The sequence below is a fragment of the Macadamia integrifolia genome, chromosome 6 (genome assembly GCF_013358625.1).
Source record: "Macadamia integrifolia cultivar HAES 741 chromosome 6, SCU_Mint_v3, whole genome shotgun sequence".
Lineage (NCBI taxonomy): Eukaryota > Viridiplantae > Streptophyta > Magnoliopsida > Proteales > Proteaceae > Macadamia > Macadamia integrifolia.
In genome coordinates, this window is record NC_056562.1 from 24,440,975 (window position 1) to 24,463,470 (window position 22,496).

Genomic DNA, 22,496 nt, shown 5'->3' on the forward strand with positions numbered 1-22,496 from the left:
CATTTTACTCATCTATGTCCTATTTGTAAAAGATATCTTTTCAGCTTTTTCCTTTCATTTATATTACTTTTTAACGATTTGATCTGCTGGGACTAGGGGGTGCAGCTGGTTTGGGTTGGACTGAATTTTTGAAAATCTAGCAAGGTCTCTGGTGCTCAGGCCAGGCCAGCCCTGCCTTACCAGACTAGAGGTAGAGCAAGTTTGGTTTCTTATATTTTTATTTCATTATTTTATATAAAAATAGAAAAACATAAATATTTTAAGGGAAAAAGGTTTTTTGGGGGGAGTGTGACCTTTGCGGGCAGACACATGGAGAGTGAAATGATCGTTTTATCACTTGTGAAATGAAAAATAATATTTTTATTGGTGCTTCCTTGTCCATTCCCATTGACCCTCATGCACACACAGGTTTACAAGAGCTTCACAGGAAACACCTCCCTATGTTTCATATGGGTAATCACGACGTCTTGTAAAGTGCATTGCTTCGCTAAGACTTTTTTAGACACCAATCTTTCAATCATTTGTTCAATGTGTAGAGGGCCTACTGAGGAGTTTCACTGTCTGAATAAATTATACCAAATTTTTACAGCTCTCTCTCTCTAACCTCTGCTGTCATAGCTACCCCCTCCCCCCTTTTTCCTTCAGTTGGCCGCGCCCTCTCCATCTCACCCAACCCCCACCCACCTCACCTTATCTCTCTACCCTCCATCTCCCCATTTCTAATATCCTCCTCGTCCCTATGCATTTTCCAATACCCACACCTCTTCAATGGAATAAATTTACTACGCTTTAGTAAAAATCTCTTTCTCCGTTTGATTGCAAGAGGAATCAAGGATATGTTTGGTAGCTAAGAGAAGAAAAATAAAAGAAAGAGAAGAAATGGTGAGAAAATAAAAAGAATTTGTATGTTTGGTTATCAAGAAAAGAAAAGAAAAGAAAAAAATTCAAAAAATTTTGAATTTTAGGAGAGAGATAGACATATAGGAAGTCATTGTGTAATCATTCATTTTCTGTCTTATTATGTTTTTTTGTGTTTTTTACAAGAAAATTTTTGGGGGAGCAAAAGAAAACTTCACAATTCCTAAAAGGAATTTTGAATTTCAAATGCTGAATATTCTCTTGATGACATACCAAGTGCAAAGAAAAATTCTTCACACAAGAAAAATGTACAAAAAAATGTACCTTTTTTTTTTCTTCTTCTTTTCTTCTCTTGGTTACCAAACATAGCCTAAAGGAAAGAAAATTTTCAAACTCAAAAAAGAACTTTTGTATTCATTACCACATATGAGTAGATCACTAACTCCAAATCATTTCATATTTAACTATTAATTTACTTCGCATCCAAAAAACTTTTTGCTATAAAAAATGTGAAATAAAAATTACATATACAATGTATCATTACTAAATATGGTAAGAAATTTCAGTATCTATACAATTACATGGGGTGAAAGAGCAACCCAATGCACGAGACTCCTACTCAAGCAAGATCTTGGGAGGGACAAACGCAGTCGCGGCTATTTTTAAGTTTTGAACCTATGAACAACATTTTGCAACAGTACAACTTAACTATTGTATGGCTCAAAAGAAAATTTCACTTCACTTCCCTTCAAAATTCTTTTTCATACAAACATGGCCTTTAAGAATTATGAGCCTGAGTTGAGTTGAGGCTCTCCATTTAAGACCAAGAGCTTCAACATTTCTTCAAAGCTATCCAACCTCAAACTCACTGCGTCCATGGCGATGCCCAATCTTCGATATCAAAAATTTCAATGAATGGAGACATTTCATTGAATTTGAACCAAGTTTGTAACTAATCTTTGTAGATAAACAGAGAACCTCCACTTTTCTTCATCCATTCCAAACCTGTTGTGTCTTCTTCCTCAATATTTTCTTTTTCAGTAATCCTAAGAATGGAAAATCTCCTGTTTGCTCGTCTTCTTCTCTTCAGCTTCTTCTTCCTCCTATTGCTTTTGCCTCAGACCCGACCAAACCTGGAGAGCCATATTTGCCTAGATGACCAGAAATCTGCTCTCTTACAATTGCGGCAAGAGCCCACTTCAGACATCTTTAATTGGGGACCTATCTATTCCAACAGCAGCCTCTTTGGTCTCCATCATCTTCAAAGGCTCAATCTTGCTCACAATTACTTTAACACAACTCCTATCCCATCTGGGTTTGATCGGCTTTCAAGATTTTCCATAAGAGAGATCAAGAAAATCCATAGAAGCTGTGGTCAGGTTGAAGAAATTTCCTCACCCACTCTAAACTGGAAGAATCTTCGTTTGAGAAATCAAACAACTCTTCCAAGTTGAAACCAGTTTCTGGGTTCCTCTGGAAATCACTCATCAGTTCCAAATTGGAAGGCCCATCTAACTTTGAGTCTCCACTTTCTTCATTCACCTTTACACTGTTCCAACTTTCAGGTTGGGAGTTCTGTGCTATTGAATGCTCTGTTTGTTTCTGCTTCTGGTTTGATTTCTTGCTCAAATGAGAATTCCAATAGTTCTTAATTTCATTATCAGTTCGTCCTGGTAGCCTTCCAGCAATCAAAGACCACCTACAGCAGATAATATCACTCATTTAACTATAAAAAAACACAATTTTCTAGAGCTATATTTATTTTTCAGAGCTAATTAATGAACTAACCTGTTACCCAGAAGCTTATGGAGCCTTAGTATCAAGTCCTCTTCTTGGTCCGAGATGTTACCTCTTTTGATGTTGGGTCTTAGATAATTCAACCATCTCAACCTGCAACTCTTCCCACATCGATCCAAGCCTACAAGAACAAAGAAACCAATCAACCTAAGAGCCCAAGATTAAAATCAAAACTAAGAGCAAAGATGAACTGATACGTCAGTGTATTTGTAGGCTAAGAGACAGAAGCTGACCTGCTTTAATTGCGACTAGTTTCCACTTCTTTGCTCCATGGACTTCAATATATTGAGCCAACTTTTGATCTTCTTCAGCTGTCCATGATCCTCTGTTCACAATCCTTCTGTTGGATTGATCCTTCTTTGTAGCCATGAGAGTTCAGAGGAGGAGATTGAGGAAGAAAGAGAGAGAGAGAGGTGAGCTGCTATGCTTGATGGAGGAGTGTGTGTTTTAAACTTGAGATTCCCTTTGTTGTTTAGGAAGGTGGCACCATGGATGGTGTCCTTCCAGCTATCCATCTACCATTCTTGGAGAACCCAACTACCATTACAAGGGTGAAATGGACTGGGGATTGGAAACTCTATAAGGGTTGGTATGATTGAAAAGTTTCCTTAAAAACAATCCAAACATAGCTCAAACTTGTCCTTGCTCTTCACTTTTTTACCCTCTAAAGCTGCTATAAAGCATCAAATCCAATTACTAAATCATGAACCCAAACAGGAAAATTCAATCATTCAGCCATGTGACCCATGATTCATTTTATCTATGGTGGAGATTAAATCTTATGGGTACTTACAGCTTACCATGTGCAATTTCATGAAATAATACAATGGTCTTCTTAGCAATGATTCATTATACACATTTACAGTGCAGAAAAGTCAGAAACTTGAAAAACTATTATTCCTCATTCTCTCACTGTTTATGGTGCACGAGGGCCTGTAAGGAAAAAGTATGTCAAGACAGACATCTTTTTCTTACAGATGAAACCAAGAGTATGAACAAGATTTTCCAAAGAAAATAGCAAAAGTAGAATCAGAGCTCCATGGGGGGCCTCTCTTTTCAGTCCCTAGGCCTTAGATTGAGAGGACTATTCTCTAGTGAGGTTGAGCAGACTCATACAATCCTTATCTTCTCTCCAAATGTTGTCTGAAAGCCTATTTTTGGGACAAATAATTTCTTAAAAAATGCCAAACATGAGCTCTAGTAACATGGATGGCCCCACCACTTGCACCTCACCCTCCAAAAAACAGTAGAAAAAATTTGTGTCAAACCATAGATTCAACTAGGTTGGTCATTGCGTGTAGCCCCAACAATCTCCCCCTTCACGAAGGAGCACAAATGGGAACTAAGATCTTCCCCAACAAATTTTTTCATCCACCAAGGCACACCGGAGTTGCTACACCCCAGCTTTGATATCACTTGTTGGGACTTGGGTAGGTAGCTGTTAAGGTTAAGGAGATAGAGGATGCCCAAGTCCATATATTTCTCCACATCAAGCTATTCACAACCAATGTTGAATTATCGCTTTCTTGTGACCCCAACACAAACAACTAAGACGATCTTACAGTCTGATCCATTTTGATCTGTCAAAGAGTGTGTGTGTAAGGAAGGTTCTAATGTGAAGCTTTTGATGAAGTAGCATATCCAGAGGTGCTACTTCAGCCAAGGGTTGGAAACAAAATTTTACCGAAGATTGCAAACTTGGGTAGCAATTCAATAACTGGTTAAAGCTTTTAGAATCCCAACTCTTGCCTGAAAACATACTGAAATCTCTCTATACTGGGTTTGAGGATCTTGTTTCAATATTATCAACTTTCCAAACAATTTCAGATGATATGTTCAATTGGTGCTGAAATATGTGCATTCATTCATTGACAGAAGTAAATAAGCTCAACCACTAAGTTCTATTTTTAATGCAAAGGAAAGAAATGGGGTAGACTTTAGTGTAACTAGTCTGTTTTTTTTTCCAAACGATTAGGTAAAGAACAACAAGGATTGATGATCATTAGCTTCTGGAAATTGTGATTTTTTCTACTAACAAATAGAAACCCTTTTTGAGTTTTTGACTTTGTCTTTGATTATGTTGAAGTTAAGCCACAGCAAATGTAATAAGAGTCCATTTTTTCTGATTTGGTAGGGTATGTTAATCTCATTCCACAGGATTCATGGTCTAATTGGGGCGAAAAATTAATTAAGATGAACATTAGGAAACAAGATCTGATAATCTCTTTTTGTTCATGCCGACAAATGTGTCCAAAACACAAAGATGGATAAACAATTACTAAAGCAAAGAAGATAAGGATTTACATCTTCTGTAACGACAGGTATGGCACACTTTAGTGGCTTAAGGGATTTTTTTTTTTTATATATATATATATTCTGTTTGTGACAGAGGCTAATTTCAAAGAATCTATCATTATGAAGAAAACCAAACAAATAAAACAGAATAAAAAAGACCTTTGTCTTAATATAGATAAAACCTTAGTACTGGGAACACTTTTTTTTTTTCAAATGGAGCCTTAGTATCAAGTCTTCTTCTTGGTCTGAAATATTGCCTCTTTTAATGTTGGGTCTTGGATAATTCAACCATCTCAACCTAGAACTCTTCCCACATTGGTCCAGCCCTACATGAACAGAGAACCCATCAAGCTAAAAGCCTAAGATTAAAATCAAAATCAAGAGCAAATATGAACTGATATGTCAGTGTCTTTGTAGACTAAGAGGTAGAAGCTAACCTGCTTTTATTGCAACTAGTTTCCACTTCTTTGCTTCATGGACTTCAATGTATTGAGCCAACTTTTGACCTTCTTCAGCTGTCCATGCTCCTTTGTTCACAATCCTTTTGTTGGGCTCATCCTTCCTTGGAGCCATGAGAATTCTGAGGAGTAGATTGAGCAAGAGAGAAAGAGAGAGAGGGAGAGAGAGAGTAGAGCTGGTATGCATAAGGGAGGAGTATTTTTTAAACTTGGGGTACTCTTTGTTGTTTAGGAGAGTGGCACCGGGGATGGGGTCCTTCCATGTTCCACCCACCTATTTATCACACAAAAATTGTTTGCGGTGAGGTAGTGAATGAAGTGAAAATCCAACGACTGAGGTGCATGTCAGGTTTTCCCAGCTATTAAATTCTCATTGCCACTCACTACTCACCATAGAGGATTTGAACCCCTACCATTATTGGAGAATCCAACTACAGGTGAAATGGACTGGGGGTAGAAATTAATGAGGTATGATTGAAAAGTTTACATGAAACAATCCAAGCAGGAAAATTCAATCATTCAGGCATGGGTCCCACTATTCATTGTCATGTCTATGGTGGAGCTTAAATCTTTTGGTTACTTACAACTTTGCCATGTACAATTCATGAAATACTACAGTGGTCTTCTTAAATTGATTTAAGCATGAAATGCAATTTCTAAACTATCATTTATCAATACATGTTAATTTATATTAATTAAATATGACAAGTATGGCATTGACATACAATGGTAATAAATGGTCAGACTTGCCACTCTACTCTTCCAAATGATAGAATTAGGGCTGTCCCTTAAGGATATGCCATATTTTAATATGATTTACCAATCTCTAGGGTAATTTATACGTAAACTGTCATAATCCATTTATAAACCAACAACCTATAACTAGATCCCATGCAAAGTAAATTTCTTTATGATCAAATTAGATTTTTTATTTTTTTTTTATAAGTTTAAAACAAGGAATTATAGGTCGAAATACCATTGTTATGCCTAACCTGTTTGGGAGACAACAAAATTTCTCCAATGTTTTATCACCAATTATCTTTATTTTTTGTTATCATATGGCAAAAGTTCAACTGGATTGGTGAGGTAGAAACCTTCAAAATCACTAAAACTTAGGGCTCATTTGGCGGACCACTGGTATTTGTGCTATTGATAACAGTTGATTACATTAAAGTTATACGACATTCTTGTAACTGAGCGAAAAACAATTTTAAAGAACATTTCCGAACTTCATTTCTAACTAAAATTTAGCAATGAGAAGGGTATATGAGGTCTCACCATAAAAAATCAAACCCTATTAACTTTTCTTATTTTGAAAATAAAGTTTGTAATTGATCTTGCCAGTGTACATGCAACAAAATTAGTAACCAAGGTACGATTATATTTGAATGTTTATATTTGATTTACTTCATCCGTGAATATTTATTGTGCAAATACATTTCCTATGCTTAGTTCTTCATACTTCCTTAGTGGAGGTTAATCTGTTATTAGATCAAGTCCAATTTGCTAAGGACACGAAATTCGAAAATATGTGTTTTTAACCATGTAGGCTCTCTCTTTCTTTTCTAGTGATTTCAATGGACTATAGGGATCATATGTAATATTTTGCTGATGTCATTTTTCATTCCAAAGTTCAAGCAAGGGTGAAAAAAATTAAAATTAAAGAAGCATAGAACAGATAGGAAAAAGGAAGAGATGAAGAAGGGTTTAATTGATAGAGGGATAATGGGTATTTTAGATGGTAGTTTAAGTATTATGAGAAAAATCTGACTGACTTAACAGCCATTTCAAAAAGTTGGTGACAATAGAATCTTTGTATTTAGGAAGAGGTTAGTGATATTTTTGAAAAAGTTTTAAGGACAAATGAATAATTCACCCAGGGAAGGGGAGTGATATTTCCTCTTATTAAAATTATGCTTTTGTTTAAGCATTTAGCTTATCTTTTTATGTCTTTCAGGTACTAATACTCTGATCCCTAGCTCCCAAGGTACAATATAAGATTTTGACCCAAGGGCATTGGTTCATTTAGCTCATCTTGTTATAGACAAGAAAACTAAAATTTATGACACAAGAACTTCAGTAGATGTGCACACTTTCTGGTTAATGAATTTTATTAGCTCATTAAAAAAAATTGAGACCCTACTTATGACTCTAAACTTTAAATTTTGTACCGGGAAAATTCATCATTAGAGATGCTTTCATGACAAACTTATTATCGTGCCTCTCTCTTGTAATTCCTAGATTAACTCTTTACTGCCACACGTGAACTAGGTTTGGGTTGAAGCTCCTCATAAAGACCTGAGACCTTGAGACTTACTTTCCACGTTTCGAACCGCAGACTTGAGCCACCTAAGTGAGTCCTCACCCCTTTTTGTTTTAACACAAGTCTATATTTTCAAAACTGACTTCCCCCACAAATGTGCTACTTTTATTCCACTATTTCTTGATCCCCTTCTTACAAGACACCATCAATTTTGTGCTTGGGATTAGAGGAAAACCCCCCCTTCCAACGGTAATAGTTGACTTCTATCAATTATTTTGTAGTAAGCGAATACATTTTGTTACACATTGAAGTGCATTTTATCCAATGACAAAGGACAATGATATTTTGCTCAAAAGTCAGCATGCTCTAGTTGGAAGAATTGGTCCATTTTAAACCAAAAGATGGTCATTCCCTTATCAATAGCAATGGTAGCTTCAACAAGCAAACAAAAGAGGCAGCTGAACATCTCTCCCTGTAGAAGAATGATGAAATTCTTGTTTCATTTGACTATGGAATGTTAGGATCAACAGTGAAGGCTGAAGGCCCAACAATTGAACAAGGACTTCAACTAGCAACAGGCGAAGGCATGAAATTCTGGACTGAAAGATCAACAGGAACTATGGTTAGAGAAAGATAACATCAGTGAATGGCCTAGGAGGATGTTCTAGTCGCTAAATAATAACAAAAAAAAAAAAAATATTACAATTTACAAGTTGATCATAATATAGCTTTATCAGCTAAACTTCTAAATTATCAGAAAGATAGATTGTATATAATATGGACAATACTTGTAGATTTTAATCTTTCTGATATGTATTTATTCCACCCCAAAAGAGGGGGTGCGGGGGAGAGGGGGAGAGGGGGAATCAGATGCCCATCTTAAATTCCTTCTAGCACAGACATCCGCAGAACTGATTTGTCCAATCACCTGGGCCGGATGGATCATGTGCAAAACAATCAAAAGTCTAAGATAGACACCAAAAAACAGAAAGAGGGAGTGACAAGGAGGATGGAGGAGTACTATGTGGAGTAGAAACAGCCTAAATACATTCCATTCTGCCAAATGAGATCTGAGCCTCAGCAACAGGAAACCTTCCTGTGAATGCTGAAATGCTCAAAGTAAGCAATCCATTTGATGGACTTACCAGCCTATCACCTCTGTTTTTTTCTTTTTCGTTGGAGAAGAGACCATCACCTCTGCGGCATTGTAAAACCTGACAGATCCCTAGTCAACTTTTCTTGATGGATCTAGACCACTTCCATGCAGCTCTCCCCCAAGCAGAGGCAAAGGGTTAGTTAATCCTGGCTCACAACCGTATCAGTCGGAGAAACTGCACATTTGCCTGCCCCACCAACTATAGCTTCTGTTCAATGTCAGCAGTTCTCAGTTAAAATATAGAACATTACTACCTGTATTTGAATAACCACCATCAAGTTGTACCAGTCTCCCTATCAACCTTGAGCAAAGGAAAATCTAAGAGACTGGGAGATCTTAAAAAAAAAAAAAAAAAAAAGCAATTGCCTACAATGGGCAGCCAAACTTTTCAGCGTACCTGGTAATGCCATGGATCTCATCTAATGCCACTTTGGATAGACCTAAGAAACAGCTAAAATCCACAAATCATATCAGACCACTACGTTTTGGATGCAGTGCATTTTGAAATTCCTTGTAGCTTTGGAAGGAAGACAAAATAAAAGAACATGCACTCAAAACTGAGATCCCTTTTCCAATACCACTCTCCCTCCAACATAGTATCTTTGAAACCAGAATGATATGACACCCTGTTCTGCATAGAGGTACAATACACAAACACAATCGCCCTTGAAAGAGAGAGACTTGCCTAACAGTAATATTACTGTTAACCCTAGCATGAAGGAGCAGAGCACTAACTCGCAGACTACATTGTCTATTGAATAGTGAATAAGGAAAGAAAAGTATCATGTGTGACACACTTGGGTTTCCTACTACTTTTCTGTACTACATCAGCCAAAACCAAAGGTAAGCTACTGCAACTAGGACCAGGAGAAAGGCTGCCCCTGTACTGAACACTGGCTAATATCCAAAAGACACTTCTACACCACCAATCTAATTGTGCTTTGCAAAATTTAAATGGAAACACTCACAGAAACAATTGAAAACGAAAGGGATAAAAGAAGTTCCACATCAGAAAACCCATGTGACAAACAAATAATAGCTCAAAGGGATACATATTTTACCAGTATAAATGAAGAAGCATACAAGAGAACAAACATTCACACACACAGGTGTATACACATAGATAGAGAATTGATCATCATGAGATCTTACACAATATTGTCTCTTTACAAAAGATTTAACATCATTCTTATGTAAAAGAAATGTGAAGCCAATCGATGGTAATCCAACATGCATTTTCTTACTGATTTTACATGTGAAGCTTACCTGAACCCTGCTATGACTGTTCAGACATGTTAGCAACATATGCGTCCACTAATCTTGTTATCAAGGTGAAACCTCCTTTACATTGTCCTAATACAAGGGTTAAAATGCAAAAGTGATCGGAGGACCATATTTTTTCAAATTTGGCATGTTGCTCATCCACGAGGTTACCAATCCGATGGTTGGTTTCCTGAGATCAGCCTTCCACTTTGGCTCAAAAAACAATGGGCCATGCAGATAAAACTTATCTTGATGGCCGTTGAAGAATACCCTGGCCGCTTACTCATCAGCAAGCAAAGGTAATAGTCTCTAATTTTTACCTACATAGCTGGTTTGTTTTTTGGTAATGCTACATAGCTTGTTCTGCAGAAGTAGAAAAGGATACCCTATTTAATCAAGACAATTCAGAGAAATCAAGAATCATCTCAGCAATAAAGATGAAAATCAGATGGCATAACAGAGATGTTCTAACGCAAGAATACAAATGGAAACACGTGTAAAGCTTCCCACCTTCAAGAATCAATAAAGGGGGTTCAAAGCTTATTACAGGAACTAAATGAATAACAGAAAGGATGTGGACTAACATAGCTAATGATCACTTATGGAAGGAATACCTTGCAATAAGTGTGGTTCCAGTCATGGTTTAAGATCTCAGTAACATCTCTTCCCCCCCCCCCCCCCTAAATCAGAGATGAGATGTATGACGAGTTACAAATTGTACAAAAACTCGACCAAGATCTCGAGATCTTGAGATCGCGCCTCCATCTTGCCCAAATCTCGCCTCTCTATCTCTCTCTTTACTTTTTTAAAGAAAAAACACAAAGAAGCAAGGATTTCGGTATTTTTGCCTAAGGATTTCCATTCCTACATTCATTGAAGCTTAAAGAGTAGAGAATATTACCTCCTCCACATTTGGAGTTTCTTGAATTTTCAATGTATGAGAATGTGACTCATTAGTCATCAATGTTGTCATCAATGTTAATTGTTAAACAATTAAGTAATTATCTATGATGCCTTTAAAATTCTTATGATTATGTGGTGTCATGTATTGATTCTAGAATAGAGCATACTGGATTAGGATCCGAAGAGTTGGAGACTGCTTACATAGGGTACGAAGTCAAAGTACTATTTTAGGTTAGATTTAAAAAAAAAAAATTAAAATTAAAAATTAAAAAAAAAAATTTTAATTGATATTAGCTTTGTGTTTAGAAGGCCTAAAATAGGGTAAATACCGAGTTTCGGGGGCTACAAAGGCCATATGGCCACTGAGACCAACCACCAAGTCGACCGGGAAAAAATACATAATCTCGGCGAGATCTCGGCAGATCTCTTTTTTGGATCAGAGAGATGGTGCCAAGAGCGAGATCTAAGGGTAAAACAAGAATACTTTCTATAGGAACTCTAAAAGACGGCATAGCTTCGAGAACAAGATATTCTAAATCACAGCCAAATGAAATCATCAAAACGGAATAGGACTCCACTTGGCAACATCCAATAGGTCCGGGACTTCTGCAACTAAATATTATAAACAATACACTATTGGAAATGGCAAAAAATTAACATTCTAACGACATGCAGGCAGATCAATACAGCAAGAATGATATCACATATAAGGAAAAACACCGACTAGTTTAATCATTTAGGGACATAAATAATAGTGGCAAGACATACCTACTTTTGCACTCCTACAAATAAATCAAATTGTGATATCTGTATTTGATTCTATTTCTCAAGCATCATGTAGATAAACTCAGTGTAGCGAAGGAGATGAGGATGTTGAGATGGATGAATGGTAAAACTAGGAAGAACAAAGTAAGAAATCATCATATTAAACCTGATTTGGGAGTAGCTCTGATGCATGATAAGCTACAAGAAAGTCGTTTGAGGTGGAATGGCCATGGCCATGGCCATGTTCAACAGAGAGCCTTTGGATGCTTTAGCACGAAGGAGTGATTTGATTCATATTGAATGGCTAAAAGAGCTAAAGGGTAGACCTAAAATGACCTTTAGAAAAGCAGTGAGGAAAGACATGCATAACTTGGACCTCATATCAAGCATGAGGTCAAATAGAGCTGATTGAATGGCAAGGATCCATTTGCCCACCCCATTTAGTTGGGATGAGGCTGAGTTGTTGTTGTTGAGAAATAATAAATTCCCACCAAAAACAGAATCAGCGGTCTGAAATGTCAGAAGAAATGGCTCCAGCAATGTTATTAGATTTTTTTTCTTTTCTCCCCTCTCCCGGAGGTTAAAACATGCTCAAACAAATTGAAGCCATCAAAAGGTGGGAGGGGATTATAATAAACTGCCAGTTAGGACTTCTAGACAAAAACAAAACATTATTAAAGAGAAATCAAGATTTCTCTTCCACTTTCAAAATAAGAAACATGAAAATTGTGAGGAAAAAACTAAATACATACAGCAACCCATTAATGTGAATCGCACAAAGTTGAGTAGCAAAACAAATCTGGGCTGGATGCAATGACTAAAAACCCCACTGTTTATAGACCCTCCCAGAACGTTTCAGATCATTATGCAGTCAAGATTCAAAGAAAAAATAATCATGATTGTTACTCCTACATTAACCCTCTCAAGAAACAAATAACCAGAAGAGTTATATTAAGTTTTTTTCCTTCCAAAATAAAAGAGCAACATTTGAATAAGATATTCTAGTATTCTACCAAGTTGTTGGATACAGCTAAGTTCCATTGATGCCTAATGACATGCATAGCAACCAAAAAAGCCACAGGAGACCTCAAAGGAATAACAAACTCCAGCTGGCAGCTGCAAATTTGAGTTGAAATTTTAAATGGGAAACAAATAAAAAACTAGCCAGCCTGCTCTGAATTTCTACAACAGCATGGTTAAGCATGAAACCAGAAAAAAATAAATAAATAAAAGATGATCCATGGATGACATCCAAAGTACCTACCATAGGACACATCCATCAAAGAGAAGTCATCAGATCAGAATTCCTTACAACAAAGAGGTTGTCAGAAGAACAGTTAGTTTTAGCCATACACTGAAATGTACCAACTGTAACAAAAAAAAAAATTCCCTCCAACCAAGAGAACCTTTGAGAATATTTCAAATGCCACATGGAGACACTTAACGGGAACTCTACAAAGCCATTAGAACTTCTCAATAGTTAATGAAGGTCCTTAAAATTAAATACAGAGGGAATAGCAAGGCAATAAATGTATAAACATCACAAAACACAGTAGTCATAGATCACTTCCAAACAAAAACCCAGAGTGAGTGGGAGAAAAGTAAGTGATGGAAAGTTAAAAATAGATGGTGATGACACTAATGCTATCAATTTCCTCCTTTTCAAGGGCTACATCCAGTTTGAGTCAGACTTTTATTGGTCCACCTTGCTGACCAAGTGAATTAGGTTTCTTCAACATCTCAACAAAGAATATTGCATGTCAAGCAAATAATTGGAAGCACTTTCAAACAGAAATCAGAGTTTTTTTAGGAGGGTGATGAAAAGTTCAAAAATGATTGTGATGAACACTTCAATATCAGACTTTCATTGGTTCACCTAGTTGACTAGTAGATGCTAACCAATACAGGGTTGACTTTGATATGTTTAGGGGGGCATTATTAGTTGGCAGAAAGCCCAAGTGCTGTGACTTTCTAAAGAAGCAACACATGATCACTAGGAATTGAACTAAAAGCCAAGTAAAATAAATAAACAGTATACTCAAACAACAATGGAACTTGATGCCAAAAGTCACCAATTTCAATACAGCTAATGTATCCCCAGACCTGCCATAGAAGAACTGGAAAGGCACGTTAGGCTAAAAAGTGCAAATATCAGCACAAAACCAAAGTCTTTGGAAAGCACCATGCACGTACCCAAGATAGCACAAGTTTACTTAGACATGAACCTTCCACTCTGGATGAAGAGTCAAGAATAGCACGGCTTCAGATGCACTCTTACCAGGATAGTAATAAGAGCCTTAACAATGGACAAGAGTGTTATAATGGAAAACAGAAGTTAAGATATTAAAGGAAATAGTCACCAACCCAAGTATGAGAAACAGACATCTCATGTGATATAATATATAAAATCATAAAACCGTCAGTAAAACTCTTCAATAAACTTGCAAACAAAACTATTAATGGAATTAGCATTTAAGCGTTTAAGAGGCAACAATATTCATCCACAAGGTGATGTGGTCCTGAGCCAATGTATGCTATTGAGAAGCTCTCCACCCAGCTACTCCAATATGATACACTATCAGGTCTCTGCATAGCATAACAGCACAGCAAGGTTAAAGATATGAGTCCCAAACTTCCAACAAGTTGAAGTCATAGCAACAGGTCAGAAAACAGGTTCACAAGACCTCCAAGAAACCTCAAGCCTGTAAAAAAAAAGTACAATCATGGCCAGAAAAAAAAGAAGTTAATAAATGATGAAAAGAATAAATAGCATAACGAAGTAAATGGTAAAGTTGAACAATTCAATGGAAAAAAATCAATATTTCTCATCAGCATTATGCTCATCTCCTCGTTAATCCTTAGACGAGAATGACTGCTAAATAAATAGATCGAATAGTTCAAAAACCACAATACAAAATAATAACTAACCAAAAATGTTTCCACTAGAGTGATGCTAGATGTCAATTTTCTCTAGAAGTATCAATAAAGATTTTAGTAAATATAAATATATACACTAAGATCTATGGTTCAAAATTCTTTGATAACTCATCATTTTTAACAGCTACTCCAACATAATTAAGGGGATAGTGGGAAGCAAAAGAATGTGTCATACTTACTTTTCAACCTGGAGCGGGCAAATCATAGAATGAGCCATGTCATTTCATCTCTGCCATGAACTTCTCATATTCAGAGTCAGTGCCATAAGGTTTCTGCTCTGCAGAGCTAACAGGTGGTGGCACTGGCTTTGAAGCCCAAGGCACACTTCCCAAATTCTGCGAATGGTCCCCTGCTGAATGCGGCACAGGTGGCGGAACAGCACCATAGTAGGATGGATAACCTAAAGATGGAGGATATGTAGGTTGAACACTCGGTGCAATTCCAGCTACTGAGTTGCCATACATATTGTTAGGTACAGATTGCGCAGAAGAATTGTTTTGGGACTGCACTCCAGGAGGGAAATTCTGTTGTGCTTCACTAGAAGGAACACTTTGAGATGGGGCACCCGGGGGGCCAGTCGGTAGAGGAGGCGGAGGACGAGGAGGGTATTGTGAACCATAGGTTGTAGATTGACCTTGAACAGGGGTATACATACTTGAGCCAGGAGGAGGTGGGGGGGCATAAGGAGCATAAGGAGGAGGAACAGGTGGTCCCCATGGAACAGGGGCACTCATGTAACTTCCAGGTGGAGCATTTCCAAGAGGCCCCCCTGGTGTATATTGCTGAGAAGGGTATCCACCAGTCACCTGACCTGAGCCAGGATAAGTTGGTATTGGTGGAGCCGGAGGCCCTGGAGGTACAGGAGGCTGAGGTGGTTTACCTGCAACTCTTACAGCTATTACTCTTCCCTCCAGCCGATAACCATTCATACTAGCTATAGCCTGATTGGCCTGAGAAACATCAAAGTACTTAACAAAACCATAACCTTTGCTTAATCCAGTAGCCCGGTCTTTGATAACCTTAGCCTGATCAATATCACCAAAAGGTGAAAACAATCGGATTAGGGCATCATCATCAAAATTTGGTGGCAGGTACCCAATGTACAAGTTCGTATCGTCATATTCCTTCTTAACTGGATTCGAACCCAACCCTGGATGAGATGTGTTCCCAACACCTCCAGCATTGTTGCCACTAGCCCAAGGAGGATTGCTTCCTGAGCTGTTTGAACCAAGAAGCGGCACTGACAAGTTCTGCTTGGTCAGTGAATCAGGCGCAGACCCTCCTAGTTCTGCCAAGAAGTTCTGATACTCATCGTCCATTTTTTTTCCAGTTGTTCCTTTCATGGGACAATCAATGGTGGGGTGACCTCCATCACCACATATTTTACAAAGCACATCACTCTTGAATGTTGAAGTACGAGCAGGGCAGGCATACTGACGGTGACCAGGCTCACCACACAACCTACAATACTCATCATCTCTGATGGTTCCATTCAAAGCAGCAAGTTCCCTAAGCTGTTGTCGCTTATGCTCATTGAGTCCTTCATCAACAGGTTGCAACAGTTTCTCGACCATCGATGCAGCAGCATCAAGCCCCTCCTGCGTCTCGGCTTCCACCAAAACATGCAAATCCTCATTCTCAGAGGGATCTGGTTTCAAGTCACGCTTCTGTTGTAACCTTCCTTCTTTAATCGATCCTTTGCCCCGAATAACAATCTTCGCACCCGTCTCCTTCTCCATTCTCTTCTGTGTGTTTCCCCTTGGTCCGATGATAAGCCCTATAAAATTGTAACCTGGATACTCTTTCATGGGAATGTAAAGTTTCTTCTGAAGTTTGGGAGGCCGGTAATCTGGTGGGGGTTTGAAAGCAGGATTCCTTTTGATTATTTGAGAGATAATTTCTCGCCTCTCTTGGGTAAGTTTTTCACGAGCTCGGTATTCTCGCGTATTTATACGATGACCCATGTTATCGTAAAGGGGTTCAGGAGAAGGTGAACGGGCACCTTCAGGGCGATCATCTAAGAGCGCACCAGATTGTGCAGACTGTAACAAACGATTTATTTCCATAAGCCTGGCATTTAAACGCTGGACTTCAGGGTCAAGATCAATACCTCCTGTGAGTTCCTTCATGAAATCAGGCAGTTGGAGAATAGGCTTCGGTTCTTCGGCAGCCCATCTCGACTTCCTCTTACGGGTGCCGGAATCACTATTCTGGTTGTCAGACTCTGACGGAGGATCCCACCTACTGCGGCGCCTGCGTCTACTGGAGGTCTCTTCTTCTCCTCCAGAACAGTCCTTGTCGGTGCCGCTATAAGTGTTGTTCACGCCGCTATCGGACAACAATGGCTTCTGGATCTCTGGTTTTGGTACTTTCTGGATCTGATCAATGTTTCCATCGGTGTTCGGATCCACCGAATCTCCATTCTCCAGATGTTGTTGCGGATGAGACGGATTCTGGGTTTCCGAAGAAAAACTGTGATTTTGATTTTGATTATTCGAAGGTAGGGTTTCCCAAGGGGGCACCTGATTCTCTTCGTATGTAAGGTTTTCCGGAGGCGGTGGCGGATATTGATCGTACGAGGCAAGGGTTTCTGGAGGAGGCGGGGGATTTTGATCATACGAACCTAGGGTTTCGGGCGGTACAGACAAACCTTGATCATGATCAACGGAAGCATGGCTCTGCAAAGAAGATGGATCTTGAACTGGATAAGCTAGGGTTTCTGAATACATGTGTGGATTCTGTGCAAGAATTTCTGAAGACGACTGCAGTGCAGCTTGGGGCGGTTGGGTGTCGAAGGTTGAAGAAGGATTGGTTTCCAAAGAATCCATGAAGAAAGAAAACGAAAACCCCCAACGTTTATTACCTTCTCGTCAAAGCGAGATTCAGAGGTCCAAAACCCTTAAAAGGCAAAAGATCACTGCAAGACTCTAGAGGCTGGTTGGTGGCGTTACGCCTCAATATATACATACACGTAAATCGGTGTGTCAAGTGGTTGGTTTGGCTCGATTTCGGTCTACTGATAAGAGAGATTGGTTTATGGCCGATTTTAGTTTTTTTAAATAGTATCGGTTTAGGTCTGTTTATTTTCGGGCTTGAACCACAAAAAAATCTTATATTCATTAATCTATAATGTATAAAGATTTAATGAAAATATTTTAATTTATAATAAATCATTATTTATCATTGTAAAAAATAAATAGGTAATATTGAAACAATTGGATAACTAATTATTAAGAAAATAATTATTTTTTTAAATCATAAAATGAACCCTCAAATGATTCATTTAACCATCCAACTAATTTTGTATAGGGAACAAGGATCGTGCAGTTGAAGCATTGTTTGAGTTTACAAATCAAGTTCCATATTCATAACTGCATATACTTTACCCAAAAAAAAAAAAAAACATCATAACTCGTATTCATTGACAGTAATAACAACTCCTTGTAACCAACTATTGCCAAAAAAAAAAAAACGAAAACAAATCAATTCACATATCCATTACTTCATAATCAAATTTTTCTTATTGGTATTTCATTCATTTTGATTTTGGTTTGATTATCGATTCATTCGATGTGATCCGATTTTCAGCTAGTCCCATCATACCTAGTCCAAAACCAAACTAATAAGGTTTAGTTTAGTTTGACCTGGGCTTTTTTATAATTTTTATCGATTTTGGCTAGGTTTTGATACCCTTACACGCAAACATACAAAGTCACGAACTATACACTTAAGCGTTAAAAAAAAAAAAAAAAAAAAATTAGTCGGTATGATTTTCTTTTCTTTTTTTTTGTTACAACAAAAAAAATCCGGTTTGTTTTGGTTTTTAAGCATTAGGTTAATACTGATCTACAAATACACACGTAAAAATATATATGCAAATGCACGTGAGGATAGTCTCTTACTTGAGATAACTTTTTTTTTTTTTACTGAGATATAGATGATATTGGATGTTACTTTAGATTTCATATGAATAAGGTAGGCCATAATGATACATTTACCATTTCCCAATCGATCCCTAAACATGGACCCCTGCTATGTTCACCATCAAAGACACTCTTCCTTTCTATTGCTATAGTAATATGCCAATTAATATTTCAGCAATATTCTTAAATGTATCTTAGATGTGGAGAGCATTATAGACATTATTGTCATTTGTCCATTATTGTGCTAGATAATAAGCATAGGTGTATAAAATGATGGGACAAATTATTAAAAAATGAAGGTTGATTACTCATTTCAGGAATTCCACATAACTTCATATTTTTTGTACTTTATTGTATTTAGCATCACCTGACCCTCAATTTGCATATTTTGTTTCATTTTATCTTACTTTGCCTTCTGTTTATTTTAATGAACATACCACCTCGATTTTTCCAAGTGTTGGGATTTAATGATTAATTATGTTCTTTTTTCTCGTTATATTTAGTTTTGTAATAGCTTATATGTAAAATAGCATTTGAGTATATCATCCATTATATGAACTGAGGAATTTCCTTAAAAGTATTTGGAATGGATTTGGTCTTGTTTCAATTTATTAAAAAAAAAAAAACAAAAAAAATAGATAATAAGGCTCTGTACTGTAACATTCTAAAAAATGGGTTCTGATGTTTTTTTATTTTTTTGAAACAGAAATGAGGTAAAATCTGTATGGGAAGCCCGGTTCAATTTCTTGTTTTTTTGAAATGAACCGGGCACTTATGAGACTTTTGAATCCTTTTTTTGGAGCATGAAATACTTGTTTTTCATTTTTTAAATTCATTATGAGCAAAAGGCGCCGAAACATGTATCACTTATAAGTTATGAAGGGTAAATGGGGAAATTACCCTCAAAACATAACAAAAGTTATGTTTCAAGGTAAACCCTAACCCCATTTTCACTTGAAGGAGGCGAGAGGCGGGAAGGAGACGAGAGGCAAGAAGCTCTGCTCGGTACAAATCTTATGGACTACCATCTTTGATCTACCATCTTCAAGGTAAACGAAGGTCTCTCTCTCTCTCTTTCTCTTTCTCTTCCTTTCGCCGATTCTAACGAACTGTGTTTTGCAAGTTCATTTCCTCTTTTCTTTCACAGTTCTCAACAATGGCGTCGCTGATTCGGATGCAGAGAATCGTGTTCAATCAAGAAATAAGGAATTACAGTGAAGAACAAGTCGAAGGAGTCGCATTGAACAACCGGTGGGATGATATCAACAACTCCGAAGCATGGCAGGAAGGCATCTTCTATACTCTCTGTGTCATCTACTCAGTCGTCTCCTTCATCGCCCTCGTAAAGATTCCTTCTCCATTAGTCGAATTTCTTGTTTACATTATTATGTTGAATAGTTTGATCTTTCCTCTTTGTCTCTGTTTTCAATTTCTTCTGAACCTTCTTGATTTCTCCTATTTTGCTTCTACTTTACTTTGGGCTACTAACCTATGAAATGTATATTTCTTGTTGCAGTAAGCAAGTATTACAACTATTCCACTATTTTTTTTCTTTACTCCGATTTGGTGTGTTTGTTTTTATTGTACATTGTAGTATCGTCGAGCCTGTACTTAGTTGATAAGAAAAAAATTTCTCCATTCTATTTAGGTTAGGTTGGGTTGGGTTGTTTCCCTTGATTCTTATTGAAGTTGGAGGTAGAAGTATCAGTTCTTGCAAATGCGTTGCAAGTTTTTGATATTTGGTGCACATGATTGTGTCTTGGTCTAGGCTGATACTGTGAATTTCTTTAAGTGAGTGATCTTCAGAGAATTTAAACACATGAGCTACCCTCTCACTCCATTTTCTCTTGGGACTTCCTTGTAATGATTATATTCCTTTGCCCCGTTTCATTTGTGCCTTATCTTCTGTGTATGGTTTTGAAAATTTCTTTCCCCATGGGTAAAACATTGTTCTTAAACTTACTAGTCTTCATTTCATGGTCTTTTCATTGGTTAAATGTCAATTATGGTATTTGGTTCACCAATATCCGCAACATTGGTTCTATTAGTTGTATGTGATAATTGTTGGCGTTTGTTAATATACTTTGTAAACAGTGGATGGCCATACTCAGTCGTAGTGCTACTTCTGATTTGAGTTTTTTGTGTAAAGTGATCTCTTCTTGGAAGTATAATATTTCAGGAAAATATTCCTCTCTCAATTTCACCAGCCAGTGATATTTTTTCTTTTGTCCTGCTTAACTATACAATATTACTTGTTGAATAGTCTATGTTAAGTTTTTATGCCCCAAGTGCAACTCATCCGGATTCAACTGAGAGTACCAGAATTTGGTTGGACAACACAAAAGGTTTTCTACTTGATGAATTTTATTGTGAATGGATGTAAGGGTTATTCTTTTCTCAGTTGCATTTAATGTAAGATTTATTTTCCCTCTTGCTAACCATGTCTGAATTGTATTTTTTACAGTACATGCTATCCTCTTTGGACTGTACAAAAATGTGTTTGTTCTCAGCGCAGTTTTGGTTCTTTGAAGAAGCGCTTTCCAATTCTCAGCAAAATGCCATGTTTTCCACTGAACACCCAAACATGCATCGTCATTGCTTGGTGTGCACTTCACAACTTCATTCGGGAGGAAGAAATTGCAAACAAGAATTTTAAGGAGTTTGGTGAAAATTGGTGGAATGAGGAGCCTGAAGAAATTCAAGATTATATACCACCGGCTCACATTAGTATAAGTTTAGCAGAAAGAAGAAGATAGATGGATGATCTTAGGAAAAAGATTGCAAATGAGTTAGCTGTTAAAGCCGGAATGGCTCAAATTACATGATTACATTTTGATTATTGGATTTAAACTTTGGAGTAGTGGGACATGTTTTGCAGTTAAGAATTAAGTTGGAAGACCTAATTTATGCCCTTAAGTTCATAATTAGATACTTTAAGAATTTTGTCAATACTTGAATTTATTCTTGTTCATACTTTTATGTTATTATGATAGATCATATTTTTGTTGAAACATTTCATATTTCATATGGCAAGGAAACACGGCCAAATATTTCATATTTGAAGTGAACACCATGTTGTTGATATGGAGATATTCTTATTTGTCTCATTCAACTTAAGTTATTTGGGTAATAATGATTTTTGATACTTATAATTTATTAAAAAACCATTGACTATTCTTAGATTTTATTTAAAAATCACAACTTTGACACCCATGGTGAAGATGGCACTTTATGTAAATATTGTTTTCTAACAGAAACAATTCTGTTAAGTACGAACCATACATGTTTCTGTTTCTTTCAGGTTACAAAATCAATTTTTTTTTGCGATTACCATACAACATTTAAGATGCAGAATCACTCCAAAAAAAATAGAAATGCAAAAAAGTGTGCTAGCCCCAAAATCATGTTAAAAAAACAGAATCGTTACAGTACAGAGCCTAAGAAACCCTGTTTATTATTTTAGTTATCACCCCTTTCTTACTTATCTTCTCTCCCCACTCCTTTCCTTCAAACCCCACCCCCTCCCTGCCACCGGGCCCCTCTTCCCGTGCCTCACTGTCCTTCTCCGTTTATACTCCATCCCCCAACGACATTACTCCATACTCCATCCCCCAACGACATTACTCCATACTCCTTGTTCGAGAGCTTGTGTTTTTGCATCATGGACATTTATTGAGAAACCAAATTTCATATCAACACATAACAATTTTCCATTTAAAATCAAAATGGGGTCCAACCAATCAGATGCCTAAGGCTATCAAAACTTCCATTAGATAAGATCATAAGATAATTTTACCAATGAATGTTATAAATAGCAACTCTTGGATCAAAAGGTTGATAGCTCAAAATCATGGTGAACCCGAGATTCTGCAAATCAT

At 37.2% G+C, this 22,496-nt stretch overlaps 3 protein-coding genes across 3 annotated transcripts; 1 reads left to right on the forward strand and 2 right to left on the reverse strand.

Annotated features, from left to right (window-relative positions):
- Window positions 1-1,368: 1,368 nt before the first annotated feature.
- On the reverse strand, window positions 1,369-3,453 carry LOC122080977 (transcription factor MYB3-like). Its single transcript, XM_042647879.1, has 3 exons — window positions 2,889-3,453; window positions 2,647-2,776; window positions 1,369-2,557 (listed from the first exon to the last, which is right to left on the reverse strand). Exons 1-3 carry the CDS (start codon window positions 3,022-3,024, stop codon window positions 2,209-2,211), a joined length of 615 nt encoding a protein of 204 aa, XP_042503813.1. The 5' UTR covers window positions 3,025-3,453; the 3' UTR covers window positions 1,369-2,208.
- Window positions 3,454-14,127: 10,674 nt separating this feature from the next.
- LOC122082756 (splicing factor-like protein 1) lies at window positions 14,128-17,618 on the reverse strand. Its single transcript, XM_042650520.1, has 2 exons — window positions 14,875-17,618; window positions 14,128-14,460 (listed from the first exon to the last, which is right to left on the reverse strand). The coding sequence occupies exon 1, from the start codon at window positions 17,521-17,523 to the stop codon at window positions 14,914-14,916; it is 2,610 nt and encodes an 869-aa protein (XP_042506454.1). The 5' UTR covers window positions 17,524-17,618; the 3' UTR covers window positions 14,128-14,460; window positions 14,875-14,913.
- A 2,128-nt stretch (window positions 17,619-19,746) lies between these two features.
- Window positions 19,747-21,508, forward strand: LOC122080864 (tobamovirus multiplication protein 1-like). The gene is made up of 3 exons (XM_042647737.1): window positions 19,747-19,960; window positions 20,907-20,997; window positions 21,083-21,508. The coding sequence occupies exons 1-3, from the start codon at window positions 19,775-19,777 to the stop codon at window positions 21,145-21,147; spliced, it is 342 nt and encodes a 113-aa protein (XP_042503671.1). The 5' UTR covers window positions 19,747-19,774; the 3' UTR covers window positions 21,148-21,508.
- The last annotated feature ends 988 nt before the right edge of the window (window positions 21,509-22,496 follow it).